The 23,208-nt window shown below is 40.6% G+C and overlaps 2 protein-coding genes across 2 annotated transcripts in view; both read left to right on the top strand.

Moving 5' to 3' along the window:
• The first annotated feature begins 4,959 nt into the window (after positions 1 to 4,959).
• Positions 4,960 to 10,670, top strand: muc13b (mucin 13b, cell surface associated). Its single transcript, XM_061095405.1, has 13 exons — positions 4,960 to 5,014; positions 5,564 to 5,582; positions 6,151 to 6,488; positions 6,659 to 6,781; positions 7,013 to 7,122; positions 7,540 to 7,598; positions 7,742 to 7,911; positions 8,482 to 8,610; positions 8,714 to 8,759; positions 8,960 to 8,995; positions 9,591 to 9,680; positions 9,986 to 10,253; positions 10,476 to 10,670. The coding sequence occupies exons 1-13, from the start codon at positions 4,960 to 4,962 to the stop codon at positions 10,668 to 10,670; spliced, it is 1,638 nt and encodes a 545-aa protein (XP_060951388.1).
• Positions 10,671 to 13,318: 2,648 nt separating this feature from the next.
• Positions 13,319 to 23,208, top strand: part of lrp2b (low density lipoprotein receptor-related protein 2b) — a 32,768-nt gene continuing 22,878 nt past the window's right edge. Inside the window, exons 1-25 of the mRNA XM_061095404.1 lie at positions 13,319 to 13,385; positions 14,163 to 14,273; positions 14,418 to 14,540; positions 14,997 to 15,113; positions 15,226 to 15,336; positions 15,698 to 15,814; positions 16,400 to 16,516; positions 16,777 to 16,920; positions 17,377 to 17,493; positions 17,697 to 17,825; positions 18,070 to 18,239; positions 18,410 to 18,633; positions 18,790 to 18,996; positions 19,105 to 19,307; positions 19,388 to 19,528; positions 19,710 to 19,919; positions 20,048 to 20,240; positions 20,353 to 20,478; positions 20,606 to 20,736; positions 21,035 to 21,172; positions 21,432 to 21,710; positions 21,805 to 22,044; positions 22,161 to 22,283; positions 22,396 to 22,512; positions 22,803 to 23,180. Of these exons, the coding sequence (XP_060951387.1) occupies positions 13,319 to 13,385; positions 14,163 to 14,273; positions 14,418 to 14,540; positions 14,997 to 15,113; positions 15,226 to 15,336; positions 15,698 to 15,814; positions 16,400 to 16,516; positions 16,777 to 16,920; positions 17,377 to 17,493; positions 17,697 to 17,825; positions 18,070 to 18,239; positions 18,410 to 18,633; positions 18,790 to 18,996; positions 19,105 to 19,307; positions 19,388 to 19,528; positions 19,710 to 19,919; positions 20,048 to 20,240; positions 20,353 to 20,478; positions 20,606 to 20,736; positions 21,035 to 21,172; positions 21,432 to 21,710; positions 21,805 to 22,044; positions 22,161 to 22,283; positions 22,396 to 22,512; positions 22,803 to 23,180 (4,033 nt within the window). The remainder of the gene's footprint in view (positions 13,386 to 14,162; positions 14,274 to 14,417; positions 14,541 to 14,996; positions 15,114 to 15,225; positions 15,337 to 15,697; positions 15,815 to 16,399; positions 16,517 to 16,776; positions 16,921 to 17,376; positions 17,494 to 17,696; positions 17,826 to 18,069; positions 18,240 to 18,409; positions 18,634 to 18,789; positions 18,997 to 19,104; positions 19,308 to 19,387; positions 19,529 to 19,709; positions 19,920 to 20,047; positions 20,241 to 20,352; positions 20,479 to 20,605; positions 20,737 to 21,034; positions 21,173 to 21,431; positions 21,711 to 21,804; positions 22,045 to 22,160; positions 22,284 to 22,395; positions 22,513 to 22,802; positions 23,181 to 23,208) is intronic.

Here is a 23,208-nt window from a genome sequence, read left to right as displayed (position 1 = left end):
TGTTAGTAAGCTGTAATTTGATTGGTTACAAAATAGATGCATGATCATAAATTATTTTCTCGATCTCGATGTTGACTTTATGGTGTCTATCGTCCAATAGGATGCAGAGTTACCCGTATTCATGATGTCATTTTCTGATTTGTGTGGCTTCCTCATGATGTCACTTGTATATATGACAGAATTCATTTAAATTTATAATTTCTGATCAATATGAGCCTTCGATTGAATCTCAAACTCGTATTATTTGCTTTTTTTCCTCCAGGCTATATTTGTGTTGACCTGGACCTAATAATCTAGAGATACCCCCTCCCAATTATATAACATCTGAATTAGTAATTTGCCTCAAACAATTTCCCCCTATAAATTGTATTTATGTACATGACTTGTACAGGACGCGAAATAGAGCCGCTTACTTTTGCATTTCTTTGACGGTGTAGCCCTTTATACTGTTGCATCGTGTCACTATATGAATACATGTTTACCCTGAGGTTAAAGCAACACCAGATTCTGCCAGAATCCAGCAGCACCAGATCCAGACGAGGTCGGGGCAGCACAGTAGAAAATACAGTTTACTGTGCACTCAATCTTACAGTGGCTGCACTTTGTTCCCACTGTGAGTCAATCCACTTTACAGTCTGTCATGTGACCTGTCCACTGAGAAGATGTTTTATATCCCAATGGGGTCCATCGACATGTGATTTAAAAAGTGCCCGCTGCCAGAGGAGGGAGCTGTTTTCCACCCAGTAGCTCAGGATCTCCTGACAGATACTCACAAGTGGCCCAGTTGATGGCCGCTGGGATGCAGTGTCAGTGAGAGTCCTCTGTTTTCACTGCCACTTCCTGATGGTTGACGGCTGATGGCCATAAAAAAACCACCTGTTTCCATGACACTTTAAGAGGGGCTAAAGTGGCGCATGGTTTTCGTGGCAATTGTCTCTTATACGGAGTCAATAACCATGTTTCAGTAGCCTCAAATTAAAAGGAGCTAAGTGCTTTCCCTCGGACTTCACCCGAACGTCACTGTCAGATAAGATGTAATCAGCCTATAAACCTGAACCTTTTCCGGGAGCTTCAGTCCCCCGACCTAAGTTTCGTTTATTCGTTTATTTATCACAATCAAAATGTTATATGACTTTTTAAAATCTGGGCATGACAATATAAAAGCCAGTATGGTAAAACTATTCACAGCAAGCAATCCATGTTAGAAAACCCAAGGTCAATGATTTGTCTTGAGCCCTGTTTTAAGTGTTGTTGTAAACTCTCTGTAATGGAGGTGGGAGATTGGAATCAAGCGATCACCTCTGGCTGACGCCCAGCAGTCACTGACAGTCACTCTGACACACACTGTTTAAGTGGTGGTGGCGCAAGATCATACATTTAACTGTAAAAGGTCAATAAACTTGACACTAGACACTGGAATGGCTGTAGATCCAGATTTTTATTTGAATCTAAACCAAACAGCATCAGCCCTCTAAGCATGCTATATTTTACCATTTAGATCCACAAATAATTCAATGAGAAATCAAGGAAAAAGTTAAAAACAGCCTGTTTAGCAATGTTAAGGAAAGAGAATCATCCCCTGAAGGATTCCAGTGGTGGAAAAATGGCCCTAAAGCCAAGTTTGCTGTATGTTGACATGTCAAACCTTCCAAAAAAATGGACATCAAATGATGCTGACCATTGAAATCGATGCAAAAATCATGATGCTGCTGCACTGCATTTAATAGGATGTAAATACTGTATATAGTCTCTGTTTCAGCACCCCAAACTTCCAGTATCCCGGGTTTGTAACTAATATGTCTTAAATTCACCAGACTCGCTTTTACGCTTCTCGGACCCTCTTAAAACTCAAGTTAGAGTCAATGATTAAGCCCAGATAAGTATGAATTATAGTTTATTTATAATAATGACAATCTCTCCCTGACCTCAGCCGTTATCAGATTTTGTAGAGAGGGAGAATGTCGAAACTTTGACATTGGATGTAAAATACAAAAGAGAAAATCTGGGCTTTTGCAGGACTGTTCAATAATGACCCAGTTTATCAAAGACAATACTAAATATTGATCATATAATTTGGTTTTCTGTGTTACTTGAGTAGCTCTTACGTAACTGCCTAACGCAGAGCGACATTCTGCTGTATGTCAATCAACGACAAAGTGTTGGCATACAAATGAACGGAGACAGAGAAGTGAAGCAGGCAGGGAACGAGGGGCCACTATGGAAATCATGCAGTCATAGATCTGGAGTGACATGTGTCAGTGCCCCTCCACCCACTTCCCGAACCTAACATCATGAGTCTAATCGCAAACTGTCACTATCGGGAACAGCCGGCTGGGTGGGGCTGAGGATGGCAATAAATGTTAAGTGACTGTTGGACTTAAAGAGTTGGCAAAACGACACAGAGGCAGTTAACGCTTTTTTAGATCACACCTCTGTTGACACTCCTCATAGCAACATGTCCATAAAACCTGCCAGTTAGCAATGTAGCTGAGCTATCTCTGCTTGCAGGAAGAGAACATTGATTGACCTTAGTAACAAATGTAATAAAACAATAATCCAGTTCTAAAATGTGATTTAAAAAAAAAAATTGTATTATAGTTTGGTTGCTGAACAAGCGCATGTGAATACGTGTATTTATGGATGTTTTTAGAAGCATTCAATCAGGGGAAGCACAGTTGTTAGTGGTCACTTTAAGGCTGGCTCTGTTTATCACACATTTTGACATCCTATTTTGCTTACCTCAAACAAACAGGTTTAATTTGATGAAAAACATAGACTATTAAGTCTTCTTCAGAGACAAACCAGGAGGAGCAGACAGAATTCAAACTCGTCTATGGAGAACAGTTCATAAAAACCTCAGCCCAAAACCTAATGCACACAAACAATAAAGAGTGACAGCATATTGCATAGGATCCATTAATGAGAAGGGTTAATTCTGGAGCCTTAGCCCAGCCAATACAAACAGCCCATTCCAAACAGGCAGGTTTACAATGGGCAAAGCACCAGCTGATAATGATCATTATATAACAATATCATCTAATCTTCCATAAAGGAAGATTTCTGACTTTTCTACTTGTGTCTTTAAATATCGAAAAATTGGAAAAATTCTGTAAATTCAAATATATTTTTCCCAAGTCTGTCGAATATGGACCACAAGAAGATGAAATGTATGTGTCTCTAACCTTTTAGGACTTTTACTGATGTGAACTAAACATTTAAAATAAATCATTTGGTCCAATGTTAGAAAAAGGGCAGCAGGCTCCAATCCAGGGTTTGTTTGAACACATTTTTCCCTCATTACCAAACCTGTGTTTCCTGTGTTACTTCACCTTCAGTTAAAATATACCTGGTTTTATTGTTTGAGTAATTTTTCCATCTGTACCCACGATGACGCTGAAACTGTGTCGCAAGAGTTGAGCCGTATGATTTTCATGTGGTGGTGGAGAGGATTAGCTTAGTTGTCATTAAACGTTGAAAATTCTTTTTCGAAGTGAGTTCACAGTTCTGTTTTAAAAGTGACACCTTGATATTCCACATTTCCAAAAATTCACTCTTTCGTTCCTTCCCCTTCTCTTTAGCTGTTTAACTGTTTACACGCAGATTGTATCGGGTCACCTCTTAAGACGTCTTCAAATCAAAGGTCACCTTTTCCTTCATCCCACCCTGTTTTATTGGCAGCCTTTCTCACGATAACACTGTTGTCAGCGGGCTGAGCAACTTTCTGAAGCACCGTTTCCAGACTTTTTGTCCACAGGTCTTTAGTGTTGTGTTGACACCGTCGTTTTGTGACGAATGCTGGAACTGCCATAAATTCATTAAAAGATTGTCAGGGAATGTCGTCTATGCCCCTCGTTTTCATGCCTCCCTTCATCAGTAACCTATAACGTCTGAGGCTGAGACGTTCGTGAGACACAGGGCTGTTTATCCAACAGCCTGAACAGTGTTGTTAAAGACAAACAATGAGGCAGGATTTTAAGCACATTTAAATTACACTTGACACATTTTCCGATATACAGAAAGCCAGTGTGATGGGTTTTATATTGTACAAAGGTAATAACATCTGTCAGGAAACTATTTGCACTGCACTGGTATCTCTCCAACTGTCAGGTGGTGGAAAGAACACAGTTTGGACTTGAGGTGACCTTTGCTCTTGATATGGTTTGACCCGGGAACATTACAAGTCCAGAACATTGCCTACGTATTTATGTATTCTTATCTTAGCAGACGCCATAGTTCTTCTTCTTCTTCTTCTCCTCTCCTGTGTGTGTGTGTGTGTGTGTTGGTTTTAGACCAAGTGTGCTTTCAGGGACAATGGCTTCCAACTCAAATTATACAAAGAGTCTCTCTCTCTCTCTCTCTACATTTATATGAAGAAATCAACAATAAAACAATTTCAGGACGGGATCATAGTCCACAGTATTGTTATTGGAGGTTATGACGAAACATCATTTTTGTGCTGAAATGACCTGTCACAAATTAAAGTATTATTATTCAACCACATACTTTGTTTGTGTTCATGCCTTTCTCAGATGTAGTTTTTTTCTCAATCAGGGGCAAAAATGGGCCACAATTCACACAGAGGGGCCAATTACATGTCCAACATCCATGGACACCCCCCATTGTTTAGCTGATTATATTTTCACCCACTTTCACTCTAATTTCCGTGACAAATATTCTGGTCATTGGGAAAAACATACCAAGGTAGACAGATACGGGTTATTAACAAGTGATCAATAGATGAATATCATAGAATCAAGGAAACTGGGCGCCGGACTCGTCTGTTCTGGTAAGGAACTGCACCTTGGCACAGAGTCCCACCCTCAGAGGAGTGGCAAATGATTAAAACTGTCGGTGGAGGACATGAAAGCCCTCATCGTTTCAGGTTGTTGAACACCCAAGCCTCTTGCACGCACAACCCTCACTGGCTTTCTTTTTTTGAGGGGAATTTTACTTTTTCCAATGGCTGGAAAATACAACTTGTTTTTGGTTCTGTGGTTCGTCGTGGCCTGTCTTGGTAAGTTACCCAATATTTTAAAACTTTAATCCTCCTTAAAGTTTAACTACGTTTATATATTTCTGACAGATGGGGTGAGGCTCAGATGATCATGAATATGTGTATAAGTCATAAAGTCGTCTCTATAATTGAAGGAGAATTATCGAACAAATCCAATATTTTTAAAGGTTTAAATGAAATTTAAAGATGCCAGTGATGAAAAACCTCTTGTACAAGCCTTTCATCTGTCTCCCTTATTATAATGGTATATTATCATATATTATTATATATATTTGCTCTTGGTCAAGACAAATCCAGGCTTTGGTGTCCAATGCTTTTTGCCTGTTAGAAGTTTTCTAACAAGTTTGGTCCCTTCTTTTTACCGCCTTTCTTTTTGTTAATTTCCAAACTTGTTCAAAATCCACACATTCAATATTCAACAGTAACAATAAACGCATTTGTCCTCATAGCGATTGTTGGTGCACACACAAACAAATTTAAACATTTAACTAGTGTGTAAATGCAGACGATCTGACCTTACCTGATGACCCTCTTATCCTGCCTTCCTAGTGAAAGATATTCCAACCAAGTTAGTCTCCAGATCTAAAGGAGATATTCTATACTGGTTAATGCAACTGAAATTGGCAAGTTTGAAATTAGCTTTGAACAAAGAACTTGTTTTTTGGGGGGTACATATAAATTGACCTAATTTTAATTAAATACCTTATTTTCCCCTTGTTCTGTATCTTCATTAAATGTGAGAAAATAAAATAGACATACATGTAACAATGTATATTCTATTTATGTATGTATAGGTATATGTATATTGTGTTAAGTAAGAGGCTCTGAAGGGATTCATGGTTGCCAGATGTGGAGACCAGTTAAACAGACAAGATGGATGGTGTAGAAGAGTGGATTTCTTTGTTATTGATTTTTGATTGTGCCTATTTCATCCGCAGCAAATGATCCTGTTACAAATTCAAGGGCAGAACCGGAAGATTCTGTAACTTCAACGACTGAAACAGTGACAACACCAACTACAGTTGATGTAACTTCAACGCCTGTAGAAGGTCCAACAACAACTACAGGTGCTGTAACTTCGACGCCTGTAGTAGGTCCAACACCAACTACAGTTGATGTAACTTCAACGCCTGTAGAAGGTCCAACAACAACTACAGGTGCTGTAACTTTGACGCCTGTAACAGTGCCAACAACAACTACAGGTGCTGTAACTTCAACGCCTGTAGTAGGTCCAACAACAATTACAGGTGCTGTAACTTCAACGCCTGTAACAGTGCCAACAACAACTACAGGTGCTGTAACTTCAACGCCTGTAGTAGGTCCAACAACAACTACAGGTGCTGTAACTTCAACGCCTGTAACAGTGACAACAACAACTGCTGGTGCTGTAAATCCAACGACTGGAACAGAGACAGCACCAACTGCAACAGCACCAGGTTCAACGTCAGTAGCTCCAACAACAGCACCAGGTTTGGTTGGTTTATCTTACGATGGTTCAGACTTCAACACAAACACTAGTTGCGTCAGCTAAAGATAAAGCCTACAGATAAAAACACCAGTATCCTATCTGACCCTTTTCTCTGGACCCCAGCTTTCACGCACAATGCTTATTGTGTGTGTTTGTGTTTTCCTTTGACTTTTAAGATCCTTGTCAACCGAACCCATGCGGCCGGGGAAGCACCTGTGCAGTCCGTTTCAATCAAACCTTTGTCTGCTTGTGCTTGCCGGGTGATCACTACAATGATGGTAGCAAAGTTTGTGTGAAAGGTAAGTAAGTGGTTGCAAACCACAACCAGGAAGTTGTCAATCTGTGCGAAAGAGACTGAATAAAAACATATATAGCAATTAGTTTAGTTTTCTTCCTGACAGTGGAGCTGTTCAGGGCATCTTGGACCGAAGCTGCATCTCTTAACAATGGAATGTGGAACTGTTGTTTTAAATATACGGTTATTACATGAAAACGTGCACATGTTTCATACATGTTTTTTTCTGTTTCAGCCAAAGTTTTCCCTGGACAACTTTCCCTGCCGAAATTAACCTATAATGAAAAAATGGAAAACAAGCAATCACCAGAATTTAAAGAAGCTGCACAAAATATTACTACTACGGTAATCAATCGGTTATCTCCTATTTTCATGTTGCTTTGCTGATATTTTCAAAAGCTAGGGCTGGGAACACAATGTGTGCCTGTCGCTTGTATGTTTTTATTCCCTTTATCACCTTGCTCACCATGCATTGTTGAGTTATTTTGTACATACACACATTCGTCATTGACTGAGATACATGTACATACAGCACACGCACAGTATGCACCCACCCTCTGATGCTTTTTATTTATTTAAGTCCATCTTCAAACCAACATCTGATTGTGGCTTATTGGGATCATGTGGTGCAGTAGTCATGTGAGCCAGTACAGAATGCCAGCTGTATGGTGAAAAAAATACATAAAGAGTACATTGAATTTATTTAAGTGGCTGTGCATTCCCGGTAAGACCTAAAAAATGTATTTCCTTTCTTCCACACAGCTTACACCTTTATATAACATAACTGATGGGTTCTCTGATGTTACAGTGCTCTCACTCCAGTAAGTCTCACAATGACAATGCTATTTACCAATGGTTTTGTCCATCTATCTGGAAACATACTTCTTACAGTACATTTAACAGTATATTGCGCCTAATAATTGCAGAATACAATCGTCAGTAAGCGGGATTTGTGTCCATGCAGGAAACTTGCACAGAGCAGAGTTGGATCAGTGAGAATGGAAGGGGTCACTGCATCAATAGAAATCATCTTCAGCGAGAGTTCTACCATCACAACAAGTGAGGTTACAAGTGTGATGGAAGAAGCTGCCGCTAACTGTTCGAATTGCCTACTGGGAGGTGCAACTTTCAACGGTAAGTTAATTACATGAATCTAATATGTACGTCTGATCGTTATCTAGCTTGATTTTGAGATTTACCCAAAATTATTCAAACAAGATTTATGTGTTTGCAAGTAGTGCACACCCGGAAAGGTTTGAACAGTTTGGATTCATTCTGTCCTACATGGAAGCCGTGTATTCACAGATTTGACGGTTGCCTTGTGAAACGCAAAACTATCTGTTGCTTTAATGTTCAACAACTAACCTCTGTTGGTCCCGTGGCCTGTTGGATAGTGCTGTTCAGTGCTCAGCCGTAACATGAGGAGGTGAATTGACATGTTTTCCTGCTCTGCAGTTATTCAGCCATTGCTTTGCATAAACTGTGGAAAAAATAGATTTCGACACACTGTTTTAGAAATACTAATCGGATTTGTTTCAGGGTAAGAAATGCACTTAATGGGATTTCTCAACTGTGATCACAGCATGCTGTACATTTCTATCCTCGCTTCATATCATGGTGTTATTTCTTATTTTTGTGTATTTTTGTACTCACTTGAGTAAGGTGTGCTGAGGAAGAATCTTTTTGTGTTTCCTCTCAATAAAGAGACCGATAACTGCGCTGCTAAACCCTGTGATGAGGTGACTACCACTTGCTCTTCAGGAAATGGAACCTTTGTTTGTAGCTGTAAGGAAACCTACATCAACACGACTTTCAGCGACAGACTGTGCATCGGTAAGGACATTGAGTGAGAGAGAGAGAGAGAGAGAGAGAGAGAGAGAGAGAGAGATAGAGAGAGAGAGAGAGTAATCTAATCTACTCATCTCTATATTTGCAGCTTGTCCCAGTGGGCAGGAAGCAGTGAATTCAAGCTCTTGTAAACCGTAAGTTCTAAAAATGACATTACACATTCTTAAAATGTCACACTTTCCATCTACCAGCATATTTTTCTCCATCTCTCTATTCCTACCTACCTTCCTACCTACCTACCTACCTTCCTACCCACCTTTCTTCCCACCTACCTACCTACCCATATCTATGTTTGCATAGATGCATAAAATAAACCATTCTTCTTGTCTTTCAGATGCAAACCTGGTTTTTCTGGTTTGAACTGCCTTGACAAAGTTGAACCAGTTGAACCAGTATACGGTATGTATTATATTATGTATTATATATATAGACAGTGAGGGCAAAAACAACAACCATAACAATTACATAACATTTACAAGGTACAATAATCCGCTTAAATTCAATGAAGTTCAACACTATTAGAAAAATCTGATGTTTCAATAATCTTGCTTACAAATATGCAAAACAACATAACCTGCTTGTCATGCTTGTCACACATCTGAACACAATAGCCCCCTGAGGACATCATGATGATGGGGAAGTATCAACGTTTTTCTGTGGACCACAGACTGTGCCCTTTTTTACCTTTTCAGACCTTTTACATGAGCGAAAACCATAAGAACACACGAGTTGAGCGAAAAACTGTGAAATATCATATGTCTCCTTTAAGCTCACTTCTCTCTTACTCCCCACCACCAGTTTTTGTTTCTCCTGACAAGTGTCTGCCTACAGGTCCAATTCACTCAAGACACTTAATGTGGAGTCACATTATTTTTTGTGATACCTGCGGACATTTGCATGATTCATGGTTCCTGTCCTATATTTCCACGACCTGTCATAACTGTCCATTGTCACTGTGTTTTATTAGACTGGAAGCAGACACTGATTATTGTTGGCTCCGTGCTCGGGGGCCTGCTGCTCATCACACTCATCCTTCTAATCATACTGGCAGTGAGGTGAGGATCTTATCTGTACACTCACTCACCCCCCTTACTTAATTTATGCCTCCGTCATGCCCTCGTCTCACTCACGTTACACATTAACCTTTATTTAACCGGGTTAATTATAAATCCTTTTTTAACGCTGACATGGTAGCAAGGCATTTTCGATGTGTCACTTTATTTCATACATTAACACATTTTGTGAATAATTGGACTTGAGGAAAAACCTAGTTAACAAATGGTAAATACAGACTAAAAGACATTAATGTGTTAACAATAATAGTAGACAGTGATATATGCCCTTTTTTAAATCTTGGTAGATCCTCCAAGAAGAGCAGCAAGAAAAGCAAACATGAAGACATCGGGAAACCCTATGTCAGTCACTTTACTGCCAAGGCACCACTGGCTAACGGTAACGGCAGCTACGCTAACAGCCAGATACCCTCATATCATGGGTCAGGCTATGAAGGTGCTGGGGTGCCCAAGATCCCACGTGCAACAGCCAACAACAACTGGGAACGCAGGTCCAATATGGAGATGACTCCTAGCAACAGCCGGCAAAACCTGGTCCCTATGGGCAGTAACTCGGTGAGCATGGCGATGTGGGAGGGTAGTTAGGGTAAAGTATAAAAGGTTTGTAGCACTTTCCTTGCAGGATGGAGAGAGAGAACCAAATAAAACCACATTTAAATTCACTAGATCCAGATTTTTATTTGGATCTGCACCAAATTGCAATAAAAGAAGACCAAGGTTATACTGTACACGCTTGATTTTACAATTCACTCATAAGAATATTGTTCTTTTCATTAGCGGCTCTACGACGACGATGATGACATGAACTCATACACTCGACCCGAGAGCAACCACTATGCATCTGCACCTGCACGTCCACAGAGCAACCTGTACGCCCAGAGTCGACCTCAGAGCAACCCGTACGCCCAGAGTCGACCTCAGAGCAACCCGTACGCTGCGAAGCAGGGCCAGAACAATCCTTACTACCAGTAAAACAATGACAAATGGTAGAAGGGATGACGAACCCAACAGGTTCATGACATTAACCCAGATCGAGACCTTCTTCTGACCAATCATAAGCTGTCATGAGTCATTCCTCTCTTTCATCGATTAATCTTCAAAGAAAATTTGGGGTGTGAGAAATGCCATCGATCTTTTTAAAGGTTTCTCAATATTATTAACTATGAGTCAATTAAACTATTTCTTATTTAACATCACCATAACTGAAATGGCATTGGGAAAAGAAATGGATACTTTTAAATTAGGAGCTGTATATGAGCAGCTAATATCTCCTGTCGCCAATGAGTTTACAAATAATTGTTTTGTATTTTTGTGGGTTTGTAATGAGTCTAGTTTATGTGCAAATGTTATTTTATGAGACAAGTTTTCTTTTGTTCTAATAAAACTTTTGAGTTCTTCCTTTAAATCCGACCTTCACATATTTCAACATAATTTGTGTAAAATGTTTACGACATTGAAATAGATTTATGTTCTATTTTATATATAACTGTGAGTATGTTTTGTTTATGTTTAACATATTCATGACTGAGTGATATCAAGCTATTAAAATAGCAATAATATGAATTAAAAAGCCAAATTTAGAAATATTTTATCAAGTAATATATAACCTTTTACTTTGTAAATCATTATATCCTTACGATATTTCATTTCATTTAACCATAAGATGATTTTTAAAAGTATCTAAACCACAAATGGTGTTCATGGATTTAACACTACTTTGAAATAAAGGGATTTCCACTTCTTTTGTTGTCTCACACATTCTTTACCTGAAGAAAAAGGAACGAGTCATTTTGCCGGTTTTATTTTACGTGTTAATGGTTAACAGTAATATTAAAATGAAAAAATGATTCCTGATTATATATGGATATATTTGATTTACACAAATGGTAGGTAATGCATGAAGGTAAATTCAATACTCAAAAGTGCTGCTGTTCCCAAGACTGTCTTTTTTGGTTCTACCGCTAGAGGGAGCCAAAGTCTAACACTTTTGCAAATGAATCAAGGCTGACAATTAGTACACAGTACAATAATACACTCCATAAGGGTTTGTGCGTCCACAGGATTTAGGAACCTTAAGGTGGATAAATGAGTTGGGTTGAATTTTGAATTCATTCAGGGTGTCATGTCAAAGAAACGACTCAAACACTTTTTTTCATTTCAATTAAGGTCAATTAAAATAATAATTCTCGATCTGCACTTTAACAAACGTCATTCCCTCATTAACACACAACAACAGAAACACGGAGGCCGGTTGGTTTACTTATTTTACTGACACAAACAATATAACATTTGGGTCTAACCAATATATAAAGCATTCTTAGAATACATGAGAAGAAACAGAAACCAAAACAGTATCTAATAAAAAGTATGATCATTATTTACACAGAATTTCTATAGATTCTCTACTTTTGCAAAACTGTCTCTCTAATACAACAACCAGCAAAATCCATGAGTTCAAGGGACAAATGTTCTGTGCTGCAGGAATTTAACATTTGATCTGATGAGCCGTTGCTGTGGCCCCCGACAGAGCAGATCCATATATTAACTGTCTTAGCTTAATTTTAGTTTTGTGAGGAGTTCCAGACTTTTCTAGAGGCCTTCACTCGTCCAGCAAATTGCCACCAGCAGTTATTGATAGCGTTTTTGCCTAATTCTTTCAGTAACAACCGCGACCATTTCTTGATCTTTGCTGCAAAGTAATATGCTCTCGTTTCTTCTGCACAATAAACCGATTAAGCAACGTTTGCGTTTTAAGGTCACACATTGTAAACGCACAATAAAGAAGCCAGCAGAGGCTGCAAGTCATTTAATTAGTGTCAATATGACATTATAATGTGGCGCTGATTTGATAATAAAGTCTTACTCACACTTCCCATAATGCAAATTTTTTTATTGCATTCAAAACTTATTGCTTTTATAAAGATACCTATGTGGCTGACTAATATTGTCCATTGCACCCTTCCCTGTGTACAGCTACAAAGGTAATATATTTATCACAGGTTAATATGGTTACAATTCATTAAATATGTGCCACACACACCCTTGTACCATATTTGAGATGTAAAGATTTGTATATCCCGCTATACTATACGTTATATATAACTATAAAATCATCAGTTATAATTTGTGTTCTTGTGAAAATCCAATGAAGGGCTGGTGAAAAACCCTCATGATCACATTTGATTAGGAATTCAGATAATAAAGTAAATACATCATGTCATTTGTGTTAAAATGAACCTTTATTTTGTACGTGGATGCAAAATCAAATAAAAGGTACTAAAGTCTGTTTTATCCCGGTTTCAACCAAAGACATTGTTAACTACTTGCCTCACTGTTACACAAAAATGAGAGGTTACTTTTTCTTGCTGATGTAGACAACATACCAACAAGAACAAGTTAATCTTAGATGAAGTTTATGTAAAAGCAGAAAGCCATAAAAAGCCAAATTACTCCCATGTCACATTGTTGGTCTGCTGTTTCCTCCGGGTCATACGTCTCAGTCCCAGTCCTCCTCCTGCTGGTCTGGATTAAGGATGCAGATTTAGATTGAGAGGACACACTTTATATTAAATTTACTCCTGAACGCAAGAGAAGTGAGGAGTACGGTTGATTATTGAATGATGGCCTTTGAAGGTCTTCATCTTTTGTCTTTTCTACTGCTGTCCCAAGGAATCCACCTTTCTCAAGGTACGTGTTGATCTTGAATACAATACATTTTCTAATGTCCAATCTGTTGGGATGCAAATGGAAAATATTATAAGTAGAAGATTATAATTTGCGGGACTTGATATTTGCCAATTTTATCGAAATGAGTTTAAATGGATTTAACCTTTGATCGTTACTTTGATTAATTTTGGCTGCTCAGAAACGTTTCAGAGATTTACTCTCAAAAGAGTTGTAACAAGTCTGATAAAACAAAATCTTAGAATTATTGACTATTTTGATTTCTTTTGACTTTGTAATCGATTCACTGATATGTGATGTAAAGGTATTGTGTACAAGGTAACCCTCTGCCTCATAAACTATCTTCGCATAGTGATGAATATCCTGAAATAATACCATTGGTATATAACATTACTTTGTAGTCTTCTCAAAGTTTTCATGTTGTGGTAAGAATTACATTTTTTTATTGGGTCCTAACTGTCCACAATTATCTGTCTCATATGATTGCCTGAATTCTCTCAGGTCAAAGGGTGGACTCTTCTTTCAAGGTGAAGAATTAACTACCCTTTAAAGGCCAAATCACATGTTTTGAGGTTTAAAAAGCTGCATCTGTCATAAAGATAGTAACTCATTTGTCAAGGAAACAGTAAAATAAACTTACTTTTCACCCAAGGGACATTATACATTTGAAAGTGCAATGCAGCCTAAAGCGTGTCCGATGATGTTGAACCAGGACAAGATCACATTGCACCAATTAAAACATAAATGGTGACTTTTTGCCGCTGTGTGTGATTTGTGCAGGAAGCTGTGGAAGCGCTGAGTTTCAGTGCAGCAGTGGACAGTGTATAAACGTAGCCTGGAGGTGTGATGGAACCAAGGACTGCACAGACGACTCGGATGAGCTAAACTGTCGTGAGTATTACAACCAGTCGCTGAAAACACGCACAGTGGCCACCAAGCAAATCCATTATAAGAATCCAGTGTTTCAGGGATTTTGGATATCCACCAGAATATGTGACCGATAAAGGGTCAACTTTTCAATTGTTCTGTTGGCAGCGAGTCCGTCGTGCACCTCACAGCAATTCAAATGTGTGACAAGTGGTGAATGCATTTCATTGGGATTCGTCTGCGATGGAGAGGAGGACTGCAGCGATGGCTCGGACGAACAAAGAAGCTGTGGTACGCTGATTGATTGATGCTGACTGTTAACATACCTGTGATATAAAAAAATTATCCTGATGATTAGCTCTGTGCATACATGAGCACAAGCTTACAGGCGACCATAGAGAAGAGTTCATCCACTAGGTGGCCACATCATCTCAGTTTGAAACTGATGCTATTTGATATTCATTGAGTTCAAATTAAACTATATTTACAGGCCTGTAATCAAATGTTAACAAAGAAATAAGAAAAAATGGGGCCAAACTTAATGAGCTCCGTCCTTTTCGTGGGTTTTTCTGTTTTTATTTCCTGGTTTGTTTTTGTTCATTGCTTTCCATTTCAGAACGACAAACAAATGAACCTATATTAGAGAATGGAGAATCTGGCCTTTACACATTCTGTTAACTGAAAGTATAATTTTCCTGCATCATAGTATTTTCCTTATCAAACCCCATTCATATTCTCTTGGTATAGGGGGAAAGACCTGCAGCTCGAACCAGTTCACATGCCAGGAGGGCCAGTGTATCCCAGTTAGCTACAGATGTGACCACGTGAAGGACTGTGTAGACAACTCTGACGAGAACAGCTGCAGTAAGACTTCTACTGGGAACTGAACACACTGTACCTTACATACTGGACGTGTTTCCATATTTTGTTTAATAAGATATTATGTTGGTATTGAAATATGTTTGTTTTTGTGCAGACTACCCTCCTTGCACTGAGAAGACTTGTGCTAACGGGGCCTGTTATAACAACTCTCAGCACTGCAACGGACTGCAGGACTGTCGAGACGGTTCTGATGAATTCAACTGCAGTGAGTTGAGCGTGATGGATCTGGAGCTGATAAAAAAATGATCGAATCTGCATCATTTCCCATCCCAAACGAAAATGTTATAGTTTATGAAATTACGGTTGAGATCTACAGATTCCCCTGTAGACATTACATGAAGATAATTTACTATAGACTCATTTGGAAGTTTATTAGTCAGGCCATGTTCAAAGTAATGCAGCGTAATTTCATTTCAAGTTGTGGGCCATGTTCTGTTCAGGGTTATCCAAGCTATTTGTACAAATTGAGGCTGCTTTAGTTTACTTAGTGAGAACCAGTTTGATTTCCAGTGGGTTTCAGCAATTGACAGATTGTTTGTAAATGTCTTGACTCTGTTGGTTTTCAGCGACTCAGCACTGCCCCATCCACCAGTATCAGTGTTCAAATGGCTACTGTATTCCAATGTCCTTTGTATGTGACCACTGGGACGACTGTGGGGACAACAGTGATGAACAAGACTGTGGTAAGGATAACAATGACCCGACAGACAATGTACAGGCCTGTTTGATGTCTACAGTTAACAATCAATTGAAATAAATGTGCAACAACCCAGAAGACAGTGTGAACTGATCAAGTGTCAGTGTTGAACTGATGAAGTTTCATTGCGAAAAGCCCAAACTGATATCCCAACATTGTAGTTAGTATTAATAATGCTAAACTGGAAGTTACTTTTCTGTTGATATATGTATAATTTGCTAAACAGTTGGATTTGAGATTCACAAACTTTGTGGAAATATACATTTTCCTCTTCAAAAGGGGCTTTCAAATGAATCAGTAAACGTTGTCACTTTAAAGGTTCAGTGTGTAGAATGTAGTGACATCTAGTGGTGAAGTTGCATGTTGCATGTCTCCGTAGAGAGGACCCCCTCCTGGTGTAAACAAATAGTATGTAAATAAAAAAATTAATTTGTACAATTTAGATGAAGCACACCAGTGAAAACATCACCAGGACTTTTTACATTTAATTTCTGCCAATTCACCTAAATCTTACTGGATTGAAGGAGAAGGGCAAGAATTAAACGTGAATAAATGTTACTTTGTTCATCAGCGTATCCAAGCTGCAGCGGCAACGAGTTCACGTGTTCCAGCGGTCGCTGTATTCCTCAGAAGTGGGTGTGCGACAAGTTCAACGACTGTGGGGACTACAGTGATGAGAAAGGATGTGGTGAGAGAACTTTTCCTTATGGGTGGACTATTACCTTGAACAAGAACATTTGATACAACATGAAGATTATTTTGCAACATTGCACAAATGAAAAATGTATTGAAAATAGAAACAAATACACATCAACAAAATACTTGGAGCAGTTTGAATTGTTTCTTATCCCCTCCTCAAAGGCTAGAAACTTTTTTTAGCATCAATTAAAAAGTGGCCCTTGGAAATTTTTCCTAAATCATAATAACGAGTGTTTCTGGGGTTTTCAGACAGCAACTCTCGGGACTGTTACCCTGGTGAGTGGGGATGCCCGGGCTCTACAGCATGTATACCAGTGGGCAAAGTGTGTGACGGCAAACCCGACTGTCCCGGAGGAACAGACGAGAACAACTCCACCGCACAGCAAACCTGCAGTAAGTCACACAGTACTTCTTCACATAATACTGCTGCTATATCTGACTACTTTCATTTCTCTTTAGCCTTGACGCTGACAGTAACAAAGTCCTGATCAGAGGAAACCAGCAGGACTGAAATTTAAATGAGCTGAATTAACTGTTGCTGTAAAAAGAGAGTCGAACGTAGGCTGCCTCACATGTGCCTCACTTTGATAGGACTATAAATGCAGGAGCACGAGTTTAGACGTTATGGCCGTATAATACCCATGTTTGTTGGAAGTCAGCTGTTCGGACAGTATTTATAAGCTTTCCCTTCCTTATCGCCGCTCTCACACCTGACTTAACACGATCATTTACTGGTGGCTGTGATGCCGGTCATGTGGTTCCGATAATGTTCTGCCATGATAATGATCACAGTAGAAACCTGAAGTGATCTGACCTCAATTTAACTAGGATGTCCATTTTCACATACAGGCCTGGATCGCTGCTCCACCTTGAGCTGTGAGTTCTTCTGCCACCCATCTCCTGAGGGAGGCGCCTGCTACTGCCCCGATGGTTTCGTTGTAGCCAATGACAGTCGTTCCTGTGTCGGTATGTTTCTTTTTCATATTTATCTACAGTTGCTGAGTCGTTGATCGCAGTCGATTCTCAGGTACCTAGAGCTCACGCAGTTTTGGAAAAGGTTCTTAAACATTGAATGTTTTCCCTCGCTAAAGAAACAAAAATCCCCATCTTTATTTAATGTCCAAATAACTGTTTGATATTCTCACCCTACGCCTGTTTTTATTGCCCAGACTATAACGACTGTCAGATCTGGGGGATCTGTGACCAGCTTTGTGAGGATCGTCCTGGGACACATCACTGTAGCTGCGCTGGTGGATACTTCCTGGAGCAGGGTCATATCTGCAAAGCCAATATATCAGGTACAGAGTCGTAGTTTTATACAATATCTTTGTGCTACTGCTATCAATGGAGTAAAGATAGTACGTGACATATTTAAGAAGACACTACCATGTAATCGCTGATGTGTTGTACAAGCGCACAAAAGCATTTACTGAAAGATACATTTTTCTCATGTTTAACAATAACACAAGTGGGTTTTCTGTGTGTTCATGTACCTTTCTAAAAATGAATTCACTGCTGAAGTCTAGTGTGTGTGTTTTCCAGCTGGACTACCACAGCTCATTTTCACAAACGGGGGAGACGTGATGATGGCAGATATCCACGGACGCCTCGTCAGAACTCTGGTGCCGTCTCAGGGCAAAGGTTATGCTGTGGGCGTGGCCTACCATTCGCGCAGTGACATCATTTTCTGGAGTGATACATATACCAAAAAGGTCAGACTGGATCATTGTCGGAGCATGTCTTCTTTACCCTTTGTCATGTCTTCTTTGTATGGTTGCAAACATTCACCACTGAAATTAAGCAGTTATAAGTTGTATTCTCGACAATAAATGCCTTATTGAAGCGATACCGAGACTCATTCCAAACTCCATCTTTCTTTTAGGTGTATTCTACTAACTATAATGGGGGAAACATCAAGGAGATTCTGACTGTCTCGGTCCACAATGTCCAAAACCTTGCTGTGGACTGGATCAACTTCAAACTCTATGTCTTAGAGGCCATGGTGGAGCGTATCGACATGTGTGACTACGATGGAGACAATCGGGTCACACTGGTGGCTGAAAACCTGCATACGCCTCATGGACTCGCCCTGGACCCCACAGTGGGGTGGGTTTAGAAGCTTTTAGTCCTGATATCAGTATGAATCAGCTTAGCAATTCTACAAGATGTCAAATGAATCCGATTGATGAATTCATTATTATTGTCAGAGATTTTTACTGGCATTATGTAGCATCCTTTCATGTCTGTACTTTGTGTCTGCAGCTACATGTTCTTCACAGACATGGGCACCAGCACTGAGCAGGTGAAGCTGGAACGTGCCTTCATGGATGGCAGTAATCGCTTGGAGCTGGTGAAGATTAGACTCGGCACTCCGACAGGAATTACTCTGGATATCGTCAATCGGAGGGTCTACTGGTCTGACAGCCACTTTGACACCGTGGAGACTGTCACCTACAGTGGGCTGGACAGGTAAAGGTTGAAGATTTGCCCTTATCTGGGAAATAACTTGACATTGCATCCATTGCATGTAATGTTGTCTTCTCCTCGATGGCCATTCTTTGGTGTTGCTGTTTCCAGGAAAATTGTCCTTAATGGTGGAACCCAGGCTCCGCATCCTTTTGGAATTGCTGTGTTTGAAGACCACGTGTTCTTCACTGACTGGACCAAGATGGGTGTGGTGAGAGCCAACCGGTTCAACGGCAGCAACCCTTCACTTCTTTATCGTACCGCGCAGAAGCCGGGTCATGTTGTTGTCTCACACCCTGTCCTGCAACCTGTTGGTGAGGAAGTGCACCTCTCACCTTAAAGGTCTTTCTTCTTCACTGTTCACTGGAATGACCACACGTGTTGTGTCTTGCAGTGATGAACCCATGTGGCAAACACAACGGCGGCTGTCAGCACATTTGTGTCTTGAGTCACCGCTCCGACAATGACGGCCTTGGCTTCCGCTGCAAGTGTCGCCACGGTTACGACCTTCAGCCAGACCGTCGGTCCTGCTTTAGTACGGTTTCTTTTGATTTAAACAATAATGTACATTGTTATATAATGTCTTTCCTTCTCAAATATGATCTCAACTCAACAACTTATTTACAAGAAACAGTAAAACATGCAGGGGACGTAATTATAGTCACATTTAGAGAGTCTGATTCCCTGCCAGTAACCACTGCCCCTCCTTTAAACAGAGTTGAAGGACTACTTGCTGGTTGCCACCTCTCTTGCGGTGCGGGGAATCCCACTGAACATTTCCCTCCAGGAGGACGTCACCCTGCCCATCCACGGCCTTGGGAGTTCCTTCTCTGGCTCTGCTGTCGAGTTTGACGGCAAGGAGGGGGCAATTTTCTACAACGACAGGTCCAAAGGACTTGTCTATAAGTCAAACCTCAATGGCACGGGTGAGTTTTTGCGGCATATGTGTAATGAAACACCAATGCTTAAACAACACAATGCTAAAAGCTACACGTTTTTATCATCATCCTTTAAGTCACATCTCACTGTGCTGATTTCCTTTGTGCATTGTCAGCCCAACAGATTTTGACAGGCTACAGAGTGGGAGTAATTGATGCCATGGCTTATGACTGGACCTCCAATGTTTTGTTTTGGACCACAAGCTCTTACAAGACGGTGGTGGCCTTCAATGTCAAAGACAAGTCCAGACGAGACATTGTGACGGGCCTGAGGAACCCAAAGGGAATCGCAGTGCATCCTAGTGCTGGGTGAGGGCTCAAAGTTATCAGGCGTATATACAATTCAATCTTTTAATGGTTGCACATAAGTACATTGAAATAAATAAATCCGCCTCCAACGTGTCCCCTCACATGTTAACAGCTACTTGTTCTGGTCTGACTGGTACCGTCCAGCGGTCATCATGAGGGGCTACACTGACGGCAGCAATGCTGTTCCTCTGGTCAACACCACACTGGGATGGCCATACGGGCTCGCTGTGGACTACGTGTAAGATTCAGAGTGAAACATTAATTGATTCCTGCAAACGATTAAAAGCAAGAATTATTATAATGAGTTTTGATTGGACCCTCCGTTTAAATGAACTAATGAATTGCTTGTGACTGGTCTTCGACAGGATGGACAGGGTGTACTGGGTGGATTCCCTCTTGTACCAGATTGGTCACATTGGCATCCAAGGCTATGACAGACAGGTGTTTACCAATATCGGCCAGATCACTCAACCCTTCTCTCTCACTATTTACTCAGGTGGGTTCCTCACTCTCTCCTCATCTGCTGCTGCTTTTGTCAAAGTAAAATCTAAAATCCCTCTCTCATCTCTCTTTGTTGTTAGGATAATAATTTCTGTCGTTCTTCTTCTTTTAACATTAGATTTCATTCTTGTGCATATTCAACACAGCGGGACACTAATGAAATTAATATTCCATTCATTGTGCACTTTCTAAAATGACTTTACTACAGCTCAAGTTCACTTATTATATTTTGTGAATGCGTATTATTTTCTCAGTGCCTTTACCACTGTCTTCTCCATCTATTTTCAACATAGATTACCTGTACGTGTCTGACACACGGACCAGAGGAATATTCGAGATGAGGAAGAGGGATGGAGGAGGAAACATCATGATCAGACAAGGAGTCACTGGGATATTGAATGTTAAGGCCTACACAGCCGACCTTCACAGCAGTAAGTCCACACACTGGAGTCCAATACTCCCTTCCTATAGTAACTGAGGTTAAGTAAAGGCCAGAATTGTGAAAGGTTAGATAACTGAGAAACATGAACTGGATCAAGATGATGTGACTGCGGTAAGCCGGGAGAGTATTAACAAAAACGATCATATCCATATTGCATGTGTCAAACAATGACTGCAGGTCCAGGGCCTTAGTTGAACAGGTAGATATCATTATCTATAAAAACCCACTGACCCTCATCCTCCCGACAGCGTTAACCAGCCGGTGCAATGTGGTGGCCAACGGGCTGTGCAGCCACTTCTGTTTCCCGACCCCCTCCTTCAGTCGAGTGTGCGGCTGTCCATATGGCATGAAACTCCAGGCCAACCAGAGGGACTGCATCAAGGACGATTCCGTCATCCCACCTGACAACATCTGTGGGGACAACGCCTTCGAGTGTGATGAAGGACGTTGCCGGCCCAACTCCTACCGCTGTGATGGGAACGTCGACTGCATAGATAAGAGTGATGAGGCCAACTGCACAGATACAGGTGGATGTCTCATAAAAGCGTATGAGGATTAGGAGAATTATTGAGTAAAGACAAGTATTTTAATCCAAGTACCTTCCTCTTATTTCTTTACCAGGAGCGACCTGCTCTCCACAAGCGTTCACCTGCGACAATAAGCACTGCATCCTGACCGGTTGGCGTTGTGACGGCATGGATGACTGCGGCGATGGTTCTGATGAGAATAGCTGTCCCACTCATCTTCCTACCAGCTGTACGGCCGACTTCTTTACCTGCGAAAACAGCAGGTGTATTTCTAAACAGTGGCTGTGTGACGGCGACAACGACTGTGGCGACGGCTCTGATGAACGGAACTGCAGTAAGCCTGTGGCCATCAGCCCATTATCATTTCAGTCTTTTTGAGATTGCGCTTCATGTAATTCCAGACATTTTTTAAAATATATTAAAAAAGGCTGTTATATCTGTGACTGGCAGATTCAACCATCACTACATGCCCCCCCACTTACTTCCTGTGTCCCGACCACCGCTGTATCCACAACTCCTACGTCTGCGATGGGGACCAGGACTGCCTTGATGGATCTGATGAGAAAAACTGTGGTATGGACATCAATATAACTTCACAGTTTATGTTGATCGTTTATGTATAACAGAGATAACTTTGTGTTTACTTATCTTTTCCCTCTTCTTTTTCACTCTTCTTCACTTTCAGAGTTTTCCTGTGCCTCCTATGAGTTTGCCTGTGCCAGTGGGGACCAGTGTGTCAATACGGGATATCAGTGTGATGGGGTGTTTGACTGCAGGGACCATTCTGACGAGCGAGACTGTCGTAAGCTGACAACACAGACTTTGAATATATATTTTAAAAAACGATTATGAAAATTGTGTTTTTAGTGATGTAATTATGATTGATTGCACCACTTGGTGTTCTGATTTATGTCCATTATTACTAACAATTACCTTTTATCTTCATTTTGGTTTGTAATGTGATTAATAATGTGAATCAATGCAATGGAAAACATATTACACCACTTTCTTGTTTTTCTGTTTCTGTTTCTGTAAATCACTGAAATGTTTCACTGCAGTTTCAGTCATTTTTAATGTCTTTGGACCCGACAGCCACTCGAGGACCAGGCCTCTGCCACAGTGATGAGTTCCAGTGCCAGGCCGATGGGCTCTGCGTACCGGGCGAGTGGGAGTGTGACGGCCATCCCGACTGTGAGGACGGTTCAGACGAACACAACTCCTGCGCACCTACCACTTGCGGATCCAACAACTTCCAGTGCAACAACAAAATGTGCATCCCGACAAGTTGGCTGTGCGATGGTGACAATGACTGTCGGGACATGAGCGATGAACAGAACTGCCCTACCCCTCCTTTCAGTTGTCCGTCCGGACAGTGGCAGTGCCCCACTGACCTGGCGTGCATAGACCTGGACAAGGTGTGCAACGGACAGAGGGACTGTCCCAACGGAGCAGACGAGTCACCAATCTGCAGTGAGTTTTCTGTCTTGCATTATCATGA

Source organism: Limanda limanda, chromosome 21, assembly GCF_963576545.1.
Source record: "Limanda limanda chromosome 21, fLimLim1.1, whole genome shotgun sequence".
In the NCBI taxonomy this organism is placed as follows: domain Eukaryota; kingdom Metazoa; phylum Chordata; class Actinopteri; order Pleuronectiformes; family Pleuronectidae; genus Limanda; species Limanda limanda.
This window is presented reverse-complemented; position numbering and strand designations above follow the sequence as displayed.